Raw genomic sequence first — 19,807 nt, forward strand, 5'->3', positions numbered from 1 at the left:
TCCTGCCTAGTGCCTTCTCCTTTTTCTGTACTGTATTGCTCTCACCAAGGGTCCAGCTAACTAAAGGATTCCTCTTCTCTGAGGGCAACTCTTCTGACACTCTGGCCAGCTGAAGGAGAAGCAAGCAGTGCTCACTGGCCACTAAACTGGGGGAAAGCCCAGGCCCTCTGGAAAACAGCACATTCTCTCCAATGGACCAAGCAAAACTTTCTTGCTCTTTATGGAAGCAGCCCTGGCCTAAATTCCTAAGCCATTACTCCTTTTCAAACTTTGTTTCCAGCTGTGTTGTATGTTGTGGAGTTCATCTTCAATAGAACATGCCAGATGTGCTTTAGGCTCTTTTTCTCTAGGTATCTACTAACAGAAGATGAATTGCCAGACCAAGAGAACAGAAAAGCCAGAGGCAGGGGATGTGCTTTCCCATGGGTATCATCTACAGCAGGGTGGCACTAACAGAGACTTAGGACAAAATCTACCTCATGGCAACACAGAAACAGTGCAAAACATTTAAGGCAGCAACTTGTATTCATACTTTGCAAGCTGTGAAATCCAGTTATAGTCTCATCTTCCCTGGACCAGAAAAGATCCTTCACATCCCTATCACAGAGACAACACAGATCTAGGTTTGCTGATCAGTCGATCCAAGACTGACTGTGTTGTAGGCACAGGAAAAAATGCAGGAGGAAGAGCTTGGTCCTGGCTTTGATCTTAGTCAGTGAACCAGTAAAAAAAATTATTCAGATTAATTCTACTGCATGTCAGTGAAAATCACTGGTTTAACAGCAACACTGGTTCCACAGATGTGTGGAACCCATCCCTGTGCAATTCCACCCTTAAGTTACACACACACAGTCCAACTGCAGCAAGAACAGTCTTCAGATACACTCCTGTTTCTCATCCTGGGCAAAGAACAAAAAAAAAATATTCCTGCTTCCTATGGATTACTTTAGATACAACCTTTTAAAAAAAATCAACTATTATACAGCAGCTTCATAAATGCCAGAAGATTAACCCAGAATATGCATCTTTCAGCTCAAAACAGAACTCCCAAACCTCAATACAAGATCCAAGCAGAACATCACTGAAATTATGTCTGTACAAGAAATTTTATTTATCACCTTTACCATATGTAGTGTAGCATTTACTAACTTGTAAGCTAGACAGAGATCAAGAGAATGGAGTTTATTTCTCAGAAATGTATTTCCATTAATACAATGAATGTTAGACACAAGAAGTCCAGTCTGGGACTCTTACCCAGAGTTCGTGTTCCTCTGGTCCAGCAGGAAGAGTTAATGCCCTGTGGTTATGAGGCCACCAGATTTTTGTGGAAGTCTCATTGGAGGACATGAATTGAAAGTCTCAAAGGTTTACTCATTCGGGACACAGGTTTACTCCACTGAAGTCAGTCTGAATTTTGCTATTGATACCAGTCAGAGCATATTAAAAGTTTGCTCCCCATTGCATTCGGCACATTGCCTTTGTCTGAGATGTAGCTCAGCAACCCCTGTCAATCAGCTACTCATCAGAGGAGTAAAAATTACTTTAAAAATTGAAAGAACGCAAGGGGAGCCAATATTTCTACAGCTAATCCAGTACCTCAGGTTGGCAAGGGATTATTTTAGGGCAGTTTTGAAAGCAGGCCTTCCAATCTGGTCAGCTAAAGGGAATGAAGGAATCAAAGGGACTTAGGTTACCACTGAGAGCAGGCTAAAGAAAGAAAGGCAACACAGAAGCATTTTGTATTTTCACTAGGCAGAAACATTTTTTGTTATAATTCAGTAAGCACTAAAATAAGCAAAGTTCTTTCCCTGGCCATGGGGACACAGCCACCAAGAGCTTTAGGAACTACTGACTGCTCCCTTATATGACAATGAAACCTTTTAGTTGTCCTATAATGGCCCCGTTACTGTAAAGCTCGAGTGCCAAACCTGCTTCATCACAGGACAGCACTCAGTTGTCCCAGACTTCCTGCAGGAATCTGCATTACTGAGGACACTTCTCCCCTCGTAAAGCCTCGGAATGTCTAGAGCACACATTCCAATATTCCTTTGATACAGGTGAAGGTTCTCAATATTTCATGGTAAGCAGTGCCAAATTCTCACTCAGCATTTGAGTGTTACAAAGACATTTATATATGTATATGTACAAAAACATAGCAGGGACCAGGGAGGACCTCTGGCCTCTGAGGTGAACCATAAAATAAGGAGAGATCAACTCAGCTCCACCTTAAACCCAGCCTTCTGTCCATACACTGCATCAGTTTAAAATAAGGTACCCAGTACCCAAAGCTGGAGCTGCTTGTCTGATGGCTGAGCTAAGCATGAGCTATCCCAGTTACTTCTGCAAGAACACAGCCTGCAGCAGTGTCCTGCCATGCTCCCCCTTCCCTGTGTCCTCAGAGTAAACAGGTCACAGGGAGGAAAGCCTGAAAGTTTTCCAGTGAAACGTATTTATTGCCCCAATTCAGCAAATGTTCCACTGCATTTCAGTGCTTTAAAGTGTAAAGTGGTAACATGGATTGCGAAATTAAATTATCTTGAGAGAATGTAAAGGACCTGGTCCTCTGATCTTGATGGTGAGACAGAATCACAGAACAGCTCGAGTTAGAAGAGACCTCTGGAGATCATCCAGTCCCACACCCCTTCCAAGGCAGGGGCACCTGGAGCAGGTGACGCAGGAACGCATCCAGGTGGGTTTGGGGTGTCTCCAGAGAGGGAGACTCCACAGCCTCCCTGGGCAGCTGTTCCAGTGCTCTGCCACCCTCAATGTAAAGAAGTTCTTCCTCACACTGAGGTGAAGCTTCTTGTGTTTCAGTCTAAGGCCATCACTCCTCTAAGGCCATGACTTCCTGTCACTGGGCACCACTGAAAAGTGTCTGGCACCTCCCTTGGCTCCTCCTTGAGATATTTACGTGGATTCATATGATGCCCTTTCAGTTCTCTTTTCTCCAGACTAAACAGGCCCAGTCTCTCCTCAAAACAGACCCCTCATCATCTTTGTCGCCTCTACTGGACCCTCTCCAGTAGCTCCTTGTCTCAGAAATTGCCTTTCTGGAAATGATACTCAAAACTGGAGGACTGCAAATTAAAGAAAATTCTCATCCTATCCCAAAATATCATTCTATATTACATCAGTACCTATTCAAAGTGATTCCAGTAACATCTCTGAAAAGATTATGAACAAATGCCACAGCAACTGAGATAAGCATCAGGCTGAGAACGGACATCTCACTGATTCAGCACCTCGTACAAATGAAATAGTTTAGTTGTCTTACCCACAAACTGATCTCCTTTGCAACTTTCCCCAACCCATTTCACCTCTCAACTGTCCTATCTGCAAAACTGCATGAAATACAAGTTACTGGTTCAAATTTTAATACTATTAGACTCTGAAAGCAATAGCATGGTCTTGTCTTACAGACAAGCCTGATAGCTTAGGCAATTTTAGGGCTTTCTCTGTATTAAATATAGCAGATTGCACAGTTTGCAGTAAAAGGAGATATATTTCCTAAGAACATTCAAAATCCAAATCCTTTCCCTAATGAAGTGTCAGATGAAAGGATCTTCTGCGCAAACACATCAAGAAAACGCCATCTCCCAAAATTTCATTAAACATTAAATGACTGTGAATTACACAAGCAAAAAATGTTGGGATTTTTTTTGACAAATTGTTATTAGTTTCATTTACTTGGTAAGACAGAATACATATGACAATTAGTTCTTCAAATGACTACATGGGGGAAATCCCTTCTGTCCTGATGCTCTGTACTCTATGACAAGCTCATTTGTTTGTGTCTAAGAACAGATTTTCAGCTTCGTTCCTTTCTGAAACCAAAGTTAGCCTCAGACAGATAATGTAGCTGCTGCTAATAAACCCGAGATGTCTTAATATCAATTTGCTGAATGGAAAATCCTGCTTATTTTGAACTAATTTAGTACAGCAGTACCTGTTTAAGATCAATTCGCAGCAGACTATTTCCTATTTATTGCTAATTAAAATCACGGATTTCCTGTTCCAAACAGCATATAAGCCTGAAAAATTAGCTCCAGCCCAGTGTGCTATTGACTCAGCTGGGGCACTAGATCTAGATTTACCACCTTATTCCGAGGTTTATAAGAACAACTGCTCTCAGGAATGACAAATCAGCCAGAGGGAGGTCAGGTGAGGAGGGAAACCAGGAAACAATGGCTGAGATTTGTCTTCTCAACGTTATGAAGTGCAGAATGGCTCAGCTGTGCTTTTATCTGCACCCTGAGGTACCAAGAGCACACAGACTGAACTCTCCCTTGGCACATTAAATTTGGGGACCACCCAGCCTTTCTGCCTCAATTCCAGCCCTTTCCGGCCTTGAAGAGAATAATACTCCAGCTGTGTGCCAAGGGGATATCTGCAGGTGGCATCTGGGCTTAACCTTATCCACCCACACTTCTCTTGTCAGGCCCATACAAAACTGTTTTCAACTGATTGTGCTGGGCAGACAGAGGCCAATTCTTTCTTTTCTGGAACACAGTTCAGCCAGGAAAGCACACAAGCTTGGGAACAGCTATGAAAAATGGGAATACTGGAGTGGTCCTGAATTAAGGACGATTCCACCCCATGCTTTCAGTACATTGCTCCAGAGCATTCACGTCCCTGAGATCTGAGACTGCCTGAACTGCACAGTTCCCAGGAAAGCAGCACCTGCTGGGCTCCATCGTGACACCAAACTTCCAGAGGGCACGGAGAAGGGCTGTGCCATCCCTGTCTCCCTAATCCACATAAACTGACAGAAGATGCACTTACAGCAAGAAAATGCATATTAATAAATCGACCTTTCTTTGTTTTTCCTCCAAAAATCTTTGCCTCATTCCCACTCCAAGAGCCTAAAATCTGCTCAGGCTCATCTTGGGTGATTTAATCACTCACAGCAGTCTGGATTGCGTTTCCACCCAGAAGTCTGAGTTTAGGATATGTCAAAAGGGACAAAGAAAGGTAAAAGCCTAGGAAGAAGCCCCACAGACCTCAGGACAGGCATCTCTCCAGAACTTTGGCAAACCAGGTGCCAACAAATGCTTCATTATTGACACCAAATCCAGCAAAACCTCAGTGAGACACAGATCCACCTCCTTTAAAGTTTTACTTCATGCCCCCAGATAAGTTAGCTGCCTGAGCACTGCACATGTGGCACAGTTTTAAACTCCAACCATTAACTACTATGAAAAATAACATGAACTTTTGTTAATGTTATCCTTTGTTTTCCCATTTTTTGAAAGATGCCAAAGATCATTCTGGAACTGGAAGTAACATTCAAAAGCAGTTATGAGCGTCCAACTCTGTTACTAGCATTTTCTTTGACACCCCAAGAATACTTACTCAAACAGCTTTCCCAGTCTGTCTCTTATTCATTTCTTAGTTCGATTATTTTTTTAAACAGTACTTGGTGATAGTAATAACATTGCAAAAAATAGAATAGGTGTATAATTAATGAAATAATTGTGCTGAATATCTATTCACTACGTTTAATAAGTGAGAAGTACTTCAAGTTGTCTTTCACTGTACAAGTGTCTAATTCCTGCTCAAATGTTTACATAATTCTTTTGGTTGAAACCTGTGCTTAAGAAGCAACTGGGCAGGGACTGTTTGTGAGAGGCCCCTGCAGAACCAGCCGAGGGTTTTAGGGTCTTTGTTCCTGCACTGAGCAGGAACAAAGCACTGCAAATTCATGAACATTATCATTTCTTGAAGAGATGGAGTCCTACTAATACCTGGAAAAATATAAGGAGGCTGAAATGCTCTTGTATTTCCAACTGACTCAGGGCCCAGCTTTTTACAGATGGCAGACTTCACTTCAAAAGCAGACAGCATCCTTAGCAATCCTCGTTTTCTCTCCTCAAGATGATACCATTCTTGCAGGCATGGCTGACCAAATTCTGCATCTGCTTGTTAGCTGCTGTACTTAAATTAATTAAGTGCATGCATGTAATCTGCTGCCAAGTGGAATTTACATTAACAGGCAGGACCACAAATAGGAAGAAAGCTGGGGTTACTTATCTCACTGCAGGGGAAGGAAGGGCAGAAAGCTTGGGACACATTCTCTGAGGATCAAAGAATCAGAACCCGCAGATTGCTGGTCACTTCTGACCAAAAAGCAACATTTTGGTTCCCTTCAGTCTCATTTATTCCAGTAGTTCAACCTGCCTGGCAAGCTGATAAAACCAGCAGTGCTGATACTGTCAAAAAGGGAATTATGAAGTGACGGGGCAGTTCCCTCCCCCTGGGGCAAACCTGAGCCCTGCTGGAGAAGGGCTGGAAGTCTGAAGCTGTTTAATGACAACTTTCCCCAGGCTCTGGGGAGCTGCCCCAACTGGGGTCAGTTCTGAGCTGCTGAGCAGCACAAACCACTGACAACATGCAGAAATAATGGGAAGTGATATGAATGCAAGCAAATATTTGCAGGAACACTTATTCTATCTGCATTTCTTATTAAAAGAATGCAATCAAATTAATAATGATGAATATAAATATTAATGTGTTGATATTTAGATGATGAAATGTAGTTTTGTTGTTCAGAGAACTAAGCTGCTCCTGTTTTCTGCAGGCTTGAAACAGCCCTTTGTTTATCTTCATCTTGTTTGGCAACATAACTTATTTATTTACAGCATGTCAAGGGAGAAACCTAATTTCTAAGGACATTTTCCAATTAACTTTCTTAATTAAAAGTAAAAGTTAGACTCAATTGGTTTGTAAATAGCATTATCTAAACCCCCCAAAATGAATAGGTTCTGGGAAATGACTGAGAATACGCCTACACAAGCCTGATCAGAAATGTTGCCCATCTTCCATTCTCCAGGTGTTACAGATGTTGTCTGGCATTCCGAACGTCTGCTCCCTTCCTGCCTGCTTTGGAAACAATGACATTTGCTCCAAAGTCTGTAACATTCTTAGGGAATTGCTGCTCCCTTTGGTGCCTGTTAGACAGTGCTGTGAGCAAACACTCCCATGGAAGCTTGCACTTCAGACCATGGGCTTTAATGAGTTTGGAGCTCTGCTCTGAATATGAAACTGTAACAAGAGTCTCCGCCATGATCCAACTTCATGAATTTGTGCAAGAATTCAGTAATATCCCAGGAAATGCCTGCTGCTGCACTGATTCAAACCTCTGCCATTCAGACTGAGAACTTTAGAAAGATTTCACAGTTTCAGGAGGCACCACGGTTTTGTCTTGAATCCCCTTAAGGAAGTTTGTGTAAGGCTTTTAAACTCTGTCTTTGAAGTTAAACCAGACACAGGAATTGGAACCTAGAGACGACATTGTCATGTCTGACTTGGTGATCAATTAGAAACAGACTCACCCCACTGAATAGTTCACGAGAACTGGGAAAATATTTAAATCCAATACAGTCAAAGAAGATGGTTGCAAACCACTTTAAAGCCCTGAAATTACTTATTTCCCCAGCGCATTTATGGCAGTGAATAACCACGCTCTTTGTGGATGCAAGAGCATTTCACATCTAAAAATAACTTACACTGTGCACTGATCACAAATCTAGATATACCCAAGGCAGCCTGGAGTCGCAGATCAATTTATAATACTTATGTAAAATAAAAAATAAAATAAGCTTAAAGCAAAATTAGATGTTCTACTTGCCCCGTATTTTGTGGACATATGCAGTGAGTTATTGCAAGCTTTCTCTGAGACACAGTAATTTAGATGAATGTACTTCTTAGCAGTTTCAGTACTAAAATACCATTTTTTCTCATATATTGAAAATACATGGGAATATATTTCCCATATATTTAGCAGGTATAAACACCTGGCTACCTCCTGCTCACATCCTGACTGTCTTACAACAGCTTCAAGCACACTTTTAAGCAGCCCTTTTCCCTGCTTTAGTACTGGAGAAACAGATAAATGTGCTTTGATATATTTGCTGTGCAAGACGAGTAGTTTCTATGTTCCTATAAAATGCTTTCAGAAATAATAATGATAATAATAATAATAACAATAACAGTGGTAACAAAAGAAGCTATAAACTCCAGTAGGGCCTGGCTGTAACTGGAGAAACCAAATGCCTCTGGATTTTGAAGACAATTAGTCCCCACACATTTTAAATTAGTGTGTTTGTGTGCAGACAGCAGCATTGTATTCTGATTTTGTAGTGGTGTTTTTAACCGCATGAGTCACAGCTTGGGAAGGCAGCTGAGGAAACCTGATGGCTTCCATGCTCCACAGCATTTCCTCATGTCAGAGGAAAAGTGCTGCTTCTGTCCAGGACAAGGTATGAGGGAACCTCTCTGCTGTAGGTTTGGCATGTGTTAAATCCATTTTGCAGATAGCACGGAACCTGGGAATCCATAAATCTGCCTTTCCCCTTTCTTGTTTTCCATACAGGGGAAACTCTGACTTCATTGTTAATGCAGTCAACTAGGAAAACTTAGAGTAGACCACAAACCTCCTTTCTGGGATTGGTGGTTTCAAAACAGGACTGGGAACCATCAGAACTGGATTCTAATTCTGTCATGCAGATAATTTGCTCTGAAAGATGCTTAAGCCAAAGATTTCAAACACCGACATCTAAAGTAAGGCACCAAATGCAAGTTAACCAAACAAAGCCTTCAACACACAAAAAGGTGGTACTGGTTTGAGTTGGAAGCACCACAAGGAAGTTTTATCATACAACGTTTTCCTTTTTGGAATGGTCTACTGGGTTTTTTTTCAGACGCACACATTTAAAGCTCACAGCTGAATTTGTCTTGACAGTGTCATTTCAACTGAGCTACAAATATCTTCTGTTTGCTGGGTTAAGCTTCAGAGACTTCTAAAAGCAGAGTGCTTCAAAAGCTAGGTTTCCTCAAAAACATATCCTAAGGTAATAAATATCTGGAATCTCTCTTTCTAGGAATAATTGACCATAATGACCAGGGGTTTTTTGGCATCTTCCATCTCATTTACACCTGCTCTGAACTCCAGTGGATTGTTGGCCATTCACTGAAATGTGAGTATCCACGGAGAGATTAAAGCAATCCATGACTTGGAACTCCATGGGCTCCACTGACAAACAGCTGACTCCCAAACTGGCAGCAGTGCCCGTCAGAGCTCCTAGAACCAACCCCCCCTTCCTTTTGGGTTCCCCCTGCCAGGATTGCTGTGATTGCAGGTGAGCCTCCTGCAGTCCCGGCTCAGCGGGCCGCTCCTGTTGCCAAGGTCACCTTTGCAGAGTTCTATTTGCATCCAGCTGACGTTGATTCATGTTGCCAGATGGCAAAGGACAAAGCACAGTCGCTCAACACAACGTGTGACCTACTTACACTCCCAACAATCTGCTGCCTAATACTTGGGAAATGCACGGAGACTTTGATTAAAATTTTAATTTTGTTTCATAGTTGGCCCACATGTGGCATGTACATTTTGTATCCCAGATACATCTGCTCCAGCAGGGCAGTCGCGTGATGCCTCCGACTTCCTTCTGAAACAGGGCCTGTGAATGTGTAAGTGTCACTTCCTCATTTCCTAAAGGCACTCTCAAAAGTAATTACAAGTTGTTGGTTTACATATGGACAGCTAATGAAGAGCCAGACACTCTCACGCTGGCACCACATAAAGAAATAGTGACGGCAGTAACGTGTCTGCTCTAGAGAAGGAGAATAAAGACACGATACAGACAAAATTCACGCAGGGTTCCTAATCAAATCCGTGGAAAGTCACGGGGAAACTCTCTGTCCGTGCTCAAAGTCACATATATATTTACAGGATCAGCAGGACTACAGAACTTCTGCAATAATTAACTCTAGTGTGAAGGCATGTGAGAATAATGGAAGTGACATCTGGTCATTGTAGGCCAGATTCCCCAAATTGCTAAGGGCTTTCGGAGTGCCACGACTGCCAGGCTGGCTCAGACCCACGGCTGACTGAGACCTGCACCCTGCCTCTGCCCTTGGCTGGCACTAGATGCTGTCCAAAGGAAAAAGAGTTCTAGAGCAGACACAGATAAAACAACTCCCACCTTCTAGCACACCTTCCTCGTCCTGATCTCTGGTACTTGAACCCTGGCCTAAGTCCTGCAGTTTGAGTTTTAGCAAAGTTTGAGTTCCTGTCAAAGTATCAATCAACAAAAACTTCAATGCCAAAACCATTTAATTTCTGAAGTGGTCTCCAATCCCATTTTGAATCTCCTCAGCTTTTGACAGATTTTTCAAGGGCTTGGCACCAATAAATGAAGTGGAACTGCTAAAGTCTCAAGTGCTCAGCAGCTCCTCTTGTGAAAGTTCACCACCAGACCCTCAGAGAGTTCAGTGGTGTGTGAATCTGGGCACACACAACTCAGTAACTCTCCTAAATGAAAACAGAATGCTTGTTAAAACACAAATCCTTCCGGCCATGAGAAAACAGAACCCAAAAAGCCTGCAGAGAAACAAGTCTGACATATTTTACACTGAGGAGGAGGTGACAGATCCTGGTTGGAAATGGTCCCATCACATATTAATACTATTTATTTGGGAGGAAATGAGAAGGGAAAGCCAAACACAGGGAGAAGCAGTTGTATCATAGTGTAGGCACTGCTAATGAGGTGATTATAGGTAGCAGAGTAAGTGAAAATAACTGGCAGGACACTGACTAAAAAAAAAAAAACAAAACCAAATATTTTATTACTGAATAAAGACTTGCAGGGCTACACTCAGGATATATCATTGCATTATCTCTGTGCCAGCCATGGTGCTATCTTCACCAAGAAGTTCCCAGGACTGGGAAGATGACTAGAGAGGATATTCCAGTTGTGGATGGAACAGAAAACAGAAATATTTTACAATCAAAACAAACAAACAGAAAAAAGCTCATGAGTTTCTGTTACTTTCTCTTTTATGCTTTACAGAAAAGATCTACATGGGAAAGTGATATATTTTAAAGTTCTGTTCCTTTGCCATAAATTAAGTTTGGAGAGACAAAATAATCCAAAGGAAGTAGCAAAAAAAAAAGTGCTTATGTCATTATTGAGGAAAGCACAACAGTTCTGGAAAAAATACCAAGCACCACTTTTTAAAAAGAAAAATCAGAGAAATCCCTTCTTCCTTTTAAATCAAAGGAAGCTCAAACATAGATTTTAAGCCAAATCTTCATGCATAAATTGGAGCTTTTACTATCCACAGAACAATAGCTTGTTCTAAACACACTTACTAAGTATTTGTGTGAAGTTTAATATAATATTAGGAGTACTGTATCATACCAGACACAAGTGTTTGTCCTGAGCAGTACATCAGCCTCAGACTCTGGGAAAAGCTGATCCTCATGGTACAGGTATAAACTCCATCACTATGTCCATCTGGTGGACCTGATTCCACAGCTCCTGTTCCCCGTAAAACTTTTTGTACCGAATGTCGTCACTTACAGGCACCAAATGCACATCTGGAGCCTGGTTTGGGGCAGTAACCCCATTACAAATTTAAGGTCCCTTCTTGCCCTCAGCCCACAGCGAAGCTCCCACAGCTTTGCAGAGACAGAGACTCTGATGAGAACCAGAGATGACCTGACCTTGCTGCAGGAACAGCCCTATTGCAAGCACACAGTATTACTTTTCTAGTTGTTGGACACCATAATACGGGATACATAACACTTTACTGGATTAAAATGCCCAGTGCCTTGTGTCCATTAGGGCTGAGCGGTGGCATCACAAACATATCCCAGCCCTGACAGCACCTGCTGAGTGAATCAAAGAGGCTCTCCTGGGCTGCTTAGCAGAGAGCATCCCCCTCCTCTGCTGGGTCTGGTTGTTTTTTGACTTTGAAGTCTGGGGAGGGGGCAAAGTGTCTGTTTGATTTGCTGTTGTGTGGGAAAGGGGCCAAAGGTGCTTGTGACACTGCGCTGTGCTGGGAAATTGTTTGCTCTTGGTACAGCCTGCAGTTTATAAGCAAGATGCCACAAAAAACCAAACATAATTGAAGAGAGCCTCCTTAAATGAGAACAAAGTAAACAGAGATGCTTCACTAGAAGTTACATCCCCTGATCCTTCTGCTGTCAAGTCCATGGATGTTTATTTTCTCTTTGGTTCAACTTAAGAATTAATTATCTTTCATAGAAAACACAAGCTGCTACCGTTACGTTAACAATACTTTGAACAAAAAGGTCTTTTGGGGGGTAAGTCTGTCTTCTAAAGAAAAGAGATAAATTTAGTAAAACTCATCCTTGCGTGCTCTTTAGATCCTTCAAACAGGAGTTTGCAACTGCTTCGCCTGCACTGAACAATCACAAAAGGGAAAAAATCTCTTCAGTAGTATGGAACTGGGGTAAACTAAGAATAGCAAAACAATTGAAGAGTTTTGTTTGGGTTAGTGCTCCAGTTTGTGTTTTTGGAAGAGCTAGATGGATAATATTCAGGATAGCTCTTTATTTAAGGAAAGGAGCACACACCATAAATTAGGAAGTATAAATATTTAAAGGTTTGCTGAAAGCATACACAACCAACCTATTACGGCTGAACTGCTTTTTCTAGGCAATAGCTACAATAGATGTCCTTAAAAGTGATCCCTTGGTGTAACACTGGGCAAAGGCCAAGAGAAACTGTTTCCATAATGGTACTCTAGGGAATTCTTTATTTTGAAGTGCCACATGGAATATCTAAATTAAGTCACGGGGGCAAAAAAATTTATAGTATCCAAAACGTTTGCTTGGGCATGCAGTCCATAGCATCACCCTGTTAATCACACTGGAGATAAACAGCTCTTCCCAGATTCCTGACTCCAGTGACAACTGCTCCGGAGCTGTCATGCCTGACGCCAGCTCTGCTCAGAACTGCTCCCCTGACCACAAGTTTGGATGTGCTTTTAGGGTTATAGTGAAGAGTAAGCCAAAAGGGGGAAAAAAAAGTGCCCAAAGTCCCACAGCTGAGTAGCAGGAATTTCAAACAGTTCCCAATTTGGAAATGGCTGAGAACAAGGACACAATCAAACCCAGTGTCTGGGAGCATGTGCCTGGAAAAAGTATCGTTTAGTGAGTCTGCAAAAAATCCTTAAAAACCATAGGATAGTGAAGGATGAAGGCAAGTGGGAAGATCAACAAGAGGAGTTTTTCCTCTCTCTGTAATGGTTATAGAACCAAAAAACGTGGCCTGTGTACCATGTGATTCTTTTAAGTCATAAGCACTACTTTAAGATTCCTCTTGCTTTGTCTCTCTGCTATTCCCAGGGAACTGACAGTGCTGTGACTGTGTCCCTGTAAGCACCAGCGCCAGGCAGGTTTCACCTGTAATCACAGAACACTTCCCTCCCCTCTCACACCTTGTCATTTCCCATCAGCCGTGAGCTGGGGTGATGGATCACCCTGCACAGCTCTGCTCAGGGAAGCAGGGAATGTTTCTCTCCACAAGCCAAGGAGAATGGCTTTGATTTGGGTCTTTGCACAGCCACGGGGCCAGCAGGGAGGGACCCGCGGGGAGGGACCCACGGCAGGGGGCAGCGCTGTCCAATGTACCATGCAGGCTGCAGGACAGCTCTTGCCAGGGATGGACCTGTTCTGCTTGGAAACTGAAACTCTGAGGACTGGGAGCAAGTTTCCAGTCCATGTGCCATTTTATACTTCCACATCCCAGCCCTTCTCTTTGCTTTGTCGGTAAAGTGATGCCACCCAATTTTCCATGGATTAGCAGCAAAGGCAGTTGAAGTTTTTCTTAGTTGCTTTTTTTCCGGGGGCGGGGAGGGGGGCCCGCGGGGGGAGGCACCCACGGCAGGTCCCAGCGCTGTCCAATGTACCATGCAGGCTGCAGGACAGCTCTTGCCAGGGATGGACCTGTTCTGCTTGGAAACTGAAACTCTGAGGACTGGGAGCAAGTTTCCAGTCCATGTGCCATTTTATACTTCCACATCCCAGCCCTTCTCTTTGCTTTGCCGGTAAAGTGATGCCACCCAATTTTCCATGGATTAGCAGCAAAGGCAGTTGAAGTTTTTCTTAGTTGCTTTTTTTCCCTCGAGTAAAACCTTCATCATCCAGTTTATAGGTGAAGCAGACAATGAGCAACACAAACTCAACCTTGTTCTTACAGCATTAAAAAGCAAAATTTGAATTTATACCTAGCTTTAACTTGTTTTCACAACCAAAACCACAGACGAAATACAAGCTGCCTTTCTTCTTGACAATAACTGACAATAAAACCTACCATCCCCTACTTAGTTACTCTTCAAATTTTAGATTTAAAATCTTAGTAGAGATCAAAAACAGAGCTGTTCCATGCTAAAGGAATGCAATAGAAATGGCCATCAGTAAAGCTCAGATGTGAACGAATAAACACACATCTGAAGCATAAACTTTTGTCTGTCTGTCAGGAAACACCTCAATATACCCAAGAGCCTTTTGTGCAAATGGAATCATTCTTCTCATAATAAGTCTCATAAAATAAAGTAATTTCAGCTGATGGTACACAAGGTAAAATTCACTTATTGTTTCTGCAGATGAGTGGTTACTAGAATGTCAAATTTCACTCTTTAAAAGAGGGTTGGCTTATAATTTATCATCATGATTACAGTCTAAATTTCTCTTTTAAATTTTTAGTTTTTCAAAAAAACATTCCCGAATTAATGAAATACAAATGTAAAACATTTAGTCTGAACTTTCACAATTTTTCCTTGCTTTTTGTTATTAAATATGCGTATAAAGATCTATGTGCATCTGCAATGAATGCAGCAGAACTCACTATTACTCCTTCTGATTTGAAGGCACGCAGTGCCACTCAGAAATCTTACTTAAACTTTAGATTCACCAGTCTGGGGTAATTGAAGCTACTGTGGAATAGCCTAAACCTGAGCTAGGTGGCCATTTAGAAGGGGAGGCTGAGAGCCTTGTGGGGTTTATTGAAAAGCTTGCAATTACTGCAATCTAGTGTTACTGTATTCATTTAGAGAACAAAAACCAAGATAAATAACTTTTTTTGTTGTAAAGAGCCATTTAAGAATCTTCTTTGACAGCTAATCTAAACCACAAGAATTACTCTCCTGAAGAGACCCATCTCACAGACAAAAATTAGGTGCAGCAATTTGGAGTGTATCCCATATTTGTTTTCACATGCATCAAGGAAGCTTCACACCTGTCAGAAGAGTTAATCTCAATTCATCCTTTGCTTCAGAAATGTAATGCCTGTCTCTTTCATTAGAGAAGTTCAGGTCAGTTCTGATGACACCATTTAAAACCCTCACCCTCAGTCTAATTTTTAATCAAAATGTGTGCCATAGGTCCTGCTGGAATCTCTGTGGGTTCTGTGTTGGTCTTCTCACAGAGCTGGCACAAAAAAATGGGTTATTTGAGTGTTCCCCAGCACCATTTCCCTCCCCTGAAGGACTTGAGACTTGCCCAGGTTTCTTGTAGGTATCTAAATTCAGAGCAGATGAGCCTTACCTCCAGTCCTGCACCTACTGCCCTTGGAGTATTCTTCAGTTCCATTATTTCATGGCCCCTTTAATTAATAAAAATTCACTTTAGGACTCATCATTTAATTCAAGTGAATTAAACAGCGCAGCAATGTGGAAAGATGAAAGTCTTGGAAATGCAAAGTCTGAGGAAATGCAATTAGAGCATCCCACTTGACCAGTCCTTCAGGTGGCACTCATCACATTTGCACAAATCCACACAAAAGCAGGAAAAGGTGAAAAGGGTGAAGTATTCCCTGGATGGCAATACTCCTGCACTGCCAGTTAGCAGCAGCATTAAACTTTAACAAATGAGCTGCAGAACACTCTACCCTTCCATGTAAGTGCAAGACTGAGACCCAAAAACCCCACCAGGCAGTGAAATGTTATCTTTATACCAAAACTCGGTCTCTGAGGTTGCAACAGCCTTTTTTTCAAGAAAGGAAGCTGAAGGAAACCCTGGCACAAAAACACACGTTAAGTAACAGCCATTTTCAGCAAAGACACTGATGATGTCTATCAGTGCCCCATGAATGCCACCAAATAAAAAAAAAAAAGAGAAAAAGAGGATGGCATGATTTCAGCCACTAACTAAAATGAAATAAAGCCTTTCAGAAATGCAGAATGGGATGATTACATCCCACAGCTGTCTGCTGTTTATGACACCAGCTGAACTTCGAATTATAAAAAGGGTGAATATTCAACATCCAGAACACTACAGTAACACCTCATGGAGAATCTGGACGTCATTACAGGTAACATTTCCAAAAGGGCAAAACTCAGTGAAGTACTTCGAAGATGGTGTTTGAGTTTAGAATTTTACCTTTCTCTATTTAGGAACTCTACAGGTCTCTATGCTAGGATGGATTCATTAGGAAAACAAAGCACTTCTGACCACCTGACCTACATGGTGAATTATGCACCATATTCTTTAGTTTATGGTGTTAGAAATCAAATTTTCAGTCTAAATAAGCCCAAATACCCAACTATTCTAAAAGATTGATTTGTTATGTTGGATGTTTTTAAAGCATAGTAGCCTAAACCAACAAATAGAAAGCTCAGTGTATTAAAAGGACAGATACCAGCTTGAAAATTATTGCGCTTGATCAGCGATTTAAAGTAAAAAAGATAAAACGTCTATCTCCAAATACTAATTAAAAAAAAATTAACACTCTCCCCATCAAATATTCTATGTAGAAATAGAAAAACCAGGAGAAATTGCTGCCATTTATGAGCTGTTTATCCAGTCTCCTTGTTCCAGCAGATTTTCATCATTCACACTGCTTCTCCTGTGGGCACATCCCTGTTACTGTTGTTTGAGAAATCCCTGTGGCCTGTTCAGATATCCCTGCAAGACAGGAAGCACCAGCTGCAGGGATCAAGAACACCCTGAAAATGATTGAAACTCTTCTGCTGCTGCATTATGACAGAGGCAAACCCAAACCACTCCATGGGGCCTGTAACAACAGAGATGTTTCAACAGCACTTCTCCTCGAGCTGCCAAGAGAGCTTGGCAGTGAAAAAGTACAAATTGGGGAAGGACAAGGAAAAAGTGGAAACTGGGAAAGCCTGACTTCTGGCAGCTCAGAAGAGAAACTGCTTCATTTGATGGGCTGAGATCCAGGGAAAGCTCAGGCTGCTCTGAGCTCTGTGAACAAGGCAGAGCAGCTTCACTGAGGCACCGGGGTGGTCTGGTGCCTCTGGCTAAGTGTTCTGAGGAAGCACAGGCCAGGGACAGAAAATCCTTAAGGAAAATGCATTGGAAAAGAAATGGCTGCAGAGCAGGTAAAGGAGAGAGGGAAACTACCACGTTCTGTCTCAGTGGTGAGCCCCCAAAAAGGACTACTTTCTATTCAGGCCACAAGCTGATCCCAAGTATTAACATTGCAATGTGCAATGGACTGCTAGGGATCAATGCCATAACTGAACATAACTCCACAGAAATGATCCCCAGATGTCACTTCCAGGGAATTGAGTCCTAGGTTTTTACAGATGGATAAGAGAAACTGAAACCCAACAACAACAAGTATGCAATTTCAGTGGAATTAAGGAGTCACAGGGAGGTGAAGGACAACATTTTTGTGTAAATTCCAACATTGTATTCTGAATCAAAGAGGGAAGTGCAACACACAGGGCAAAAAAGAATGAGGGGAGACATGATACAATTGTGGGTTAAAAGTTGGTTAAGAGGCAGTTAAAAGAGGCAGTTAAAAGATGGATTAGAAATTTTCTTTACTAATTAACAGGCTCAAGAGACAAAGAATGCCCCAAAATTCTGCATCTAATTGCATATTAAGGACCCCCATAACTGCAACAGAAGCTGCTAAGTGTTTAAAACATTTCTAAAAGCTAGGAAGTGGAACGAGTAAGAAATGCTTAATGTGGAACTGCTGCCGGATATTGCTCCCTTTTCTCCTGAGCTGGGATGGGAAGCCTGACAGGATGCTGGGGAAGGCTCCCCTGAGAGCTGGTGTCCCAAGAGCCACCCTTGTAGTAACTAACGAGCCAGGACTGCACAGGCACTCAGGAAAATTATGGTTTGTGGATGAAGGACTCAAGTGTGAGTGACAGGAAGAGGAGCAAGAGCTGCATAGGATGGCTGATCAGGCCAGCTGAGGAATATAGTGGAATCCTGTGTCTGCTGAGAGGGAACTCCTGAGAGGGAAATGAAGGTATTAAATAAGAGCAATTTGTGGTTCACATATCACAGTAACAGTGGGTTGCACAGAGTATGGGATAGTAGAGATCATCTTATCCAAATACTTGCTCAGGAAAATGTAAATCTGGTAAGACAAAAGATGGAGTGGGATCAGTTACTGCTCTGAAGGCAGCTTTTCATATAAAACATAGGCCAAGCTGTGACTCTTCACAGGACATGAATAATACACTTTTGATTTTCCCTGCTGTGTTATTAATATTGCATCTTGTCACAGGCCTGTGCACCAGACAATAACTGCCCAGCTCTCAGAGGGAGAAACAGAAGCCTTGACCTGAAAAGCCACCACAAAAGTTACTGGAGAACACTGCTTTCGGTGGAAAACAATCAGCAAGTCAGGACAGAAAGAACATTCCTCAGTGCCCTCTGCACAATGAATAACATCATCTGTAAGCGAGGCAGACAATGAACCCAACAAACCAATACAAAATGTATTTTCTCACAATATGTTATCAGCTCTAAATGTAACAATTTGTCTGAGCTAGAAAGTCACATTATTTTTTTATGATACACCAAACAGCGAGTGAATCTGATTGAAATGGGTGAGGGAGGGGTGACTGGGGGAGCACTGACACAGCAGCATTACAGCCAAGGTGATCGTTACGAAGCTTTTGTACTCCATGTGTAAAGAACATAAAAATGTTGGGAGGGTGCCCTTCAGGAAAAGATAAAAATCAAAGGAAAACACAGGAGTTCAAATCACTGGAGGGTGTTGATCAGTCTGTAAGTGTACTTACACAACTCTACAGCTGAGCAAGGGATGGTGGATACAGAGTAATTACGCAATGGGGGCAGCAAGCAGTCAGTACATCTTGTCTGCACGAGCAAGAGCTGCCCACCAGAATACAGCAGAATACAGCAGAAAACTCAGGGCAGGAACAGAAAATGTTTCATTACTGTATCAACACAACAAAGAGTGAGGAACTGTGAAACTATCACTGTTAATCTCAACTTTGGTACAAGAAGCTCTCAGTGATGGAGCTTTCCCTATCCCCCACACCAGATGGGGCAGGTGGGGAGACAAAGGCATCCAGATAATCCCAGGAAGCAAAAAAATTTCCAATTAGAAAAATGGAAGAGGAATGTGATGGGGAGAAAGGGAACATTTGTTTCACAATGAACAGGAGGGAAAAAATAAACAGTGTTAGGCAGAATGGTTTATGCAGCTCTAGAGGTAACGATTCCATTAAGAGAGGAGATTCTCTGCATTAATTGGGAAGCCACAGACATAATGAATGCAGGATGACATTTTGATGCTTCACTTGTCTTCTCTCCTGCCAATCCATCTCTCTGCTTTGCAATCTGTCACTACTGACGATGTGTTAATCTTTGGGGTGAGGAGATAAATCTGTTTGAACCCTTTCTGAGAAGCAGGTACCTGTTAAGCACTGCAAAGAGCCTCTCCTTGGAGGGAAGAGCCACTGCAGTTTGCTGAGAAGAGAATTTATCTAGCAAATAATGCTCAGTGAAACCCTCCATAACTTCCTCCTATATTTACTGTGTAATTTGCATTTATATACCCCTTATTATCTGAACACCTCAAAACTTCCAGTGTGCTTAACCTAACAAAGCCCTAATATAATTCAAGGAGCATGAGGGCAGTTTCATGAGAGATAAGCAGGGATGATGGTAACTCGTGTTACTGGAGCTGGAAGGTTGGTACACAGATACTCTGTGTTTTCTACAGGGTGGAAGGAAGGAGATGAGTGCATGAATCACTGCTCA

The 19,807-nt window shown here is 42.1% G+C and overlaps 1 protein-coding gene and 1 long non-coding RNA gene across 5 annotated transcripts in view; one reads left to right on the forward strand and one right to left on the reverse strand.

Annotated features, from left to right (window-relative positions):
• The window catches only part of LOC108449351, a 101,885-nt gene that overhangs the window by 64,600 nt on the left and 17,478 nt on the right, over nucleotides 1–19,807 (forward strand). Inside the window, exons 3-4 of one of the 3 annotated variants that reach the window (XR_001865516.1) lie at nucleotides 8,880–8,975; nucleotides 18,300–19,126. This is a non-coding gene — a long non-coding RNA (uncharacterized LOC108449351). Of the gene's footprint in view, nucleotides 1–8,879; nucleotides 13,563–18,299; nucleotides 19,127–19,807 lie in introns of those variants that run through there. The other 2 variants (XR_001865517.1, XR_001865515.1) reach the window with 2 other exon arrangements.
• Nucleotides 1–19,807, reverse strand: part of PLCB1 (phospholipase C beta 1) — a 243,390-nt gene that overhangs the window by 21,975 nt on the left and 201,608 nt on the right. Inside the window, exon 31 of one of the 2 annotated variants that reach the window (XM_017745251.1) lies at nucleotides 15,390–15,413. The exons of the other annotated variant lie outside the window; for it this stretch is intronic. Within the exon in view, the coding sequence (XP_017600740.1) occupies nucleotides 15,405–15,413 (9 nt within the window). The 3' untranslated portion in view covers nucleotides 15,390–15,404. Of the gene's footprint in view, nucleotides 1–15,389; nucleotides 15,414–19,807 lie in introns of those variants that run through there. 2 annotated transcript variants of the gene reach the window in all.

The sequence above is a fragment of the Corvus brachyrhynchos genome, unplaced genomic scaffold, assembly GCF_000691975.1.
Source record: "Corvus brachyrhynchos isolate BGI_N302 unplaced genomic scaffold, ASM69197v1 scaffold69, whole genome shotgun sequence".
NCBI classification, from domain to species: domain Eukaryota; kingdom Metazoa; phylum Chordata; class Aves; order Passeriformes; family Corvidae; genus Corvus; species Corvus brachyrhynchos.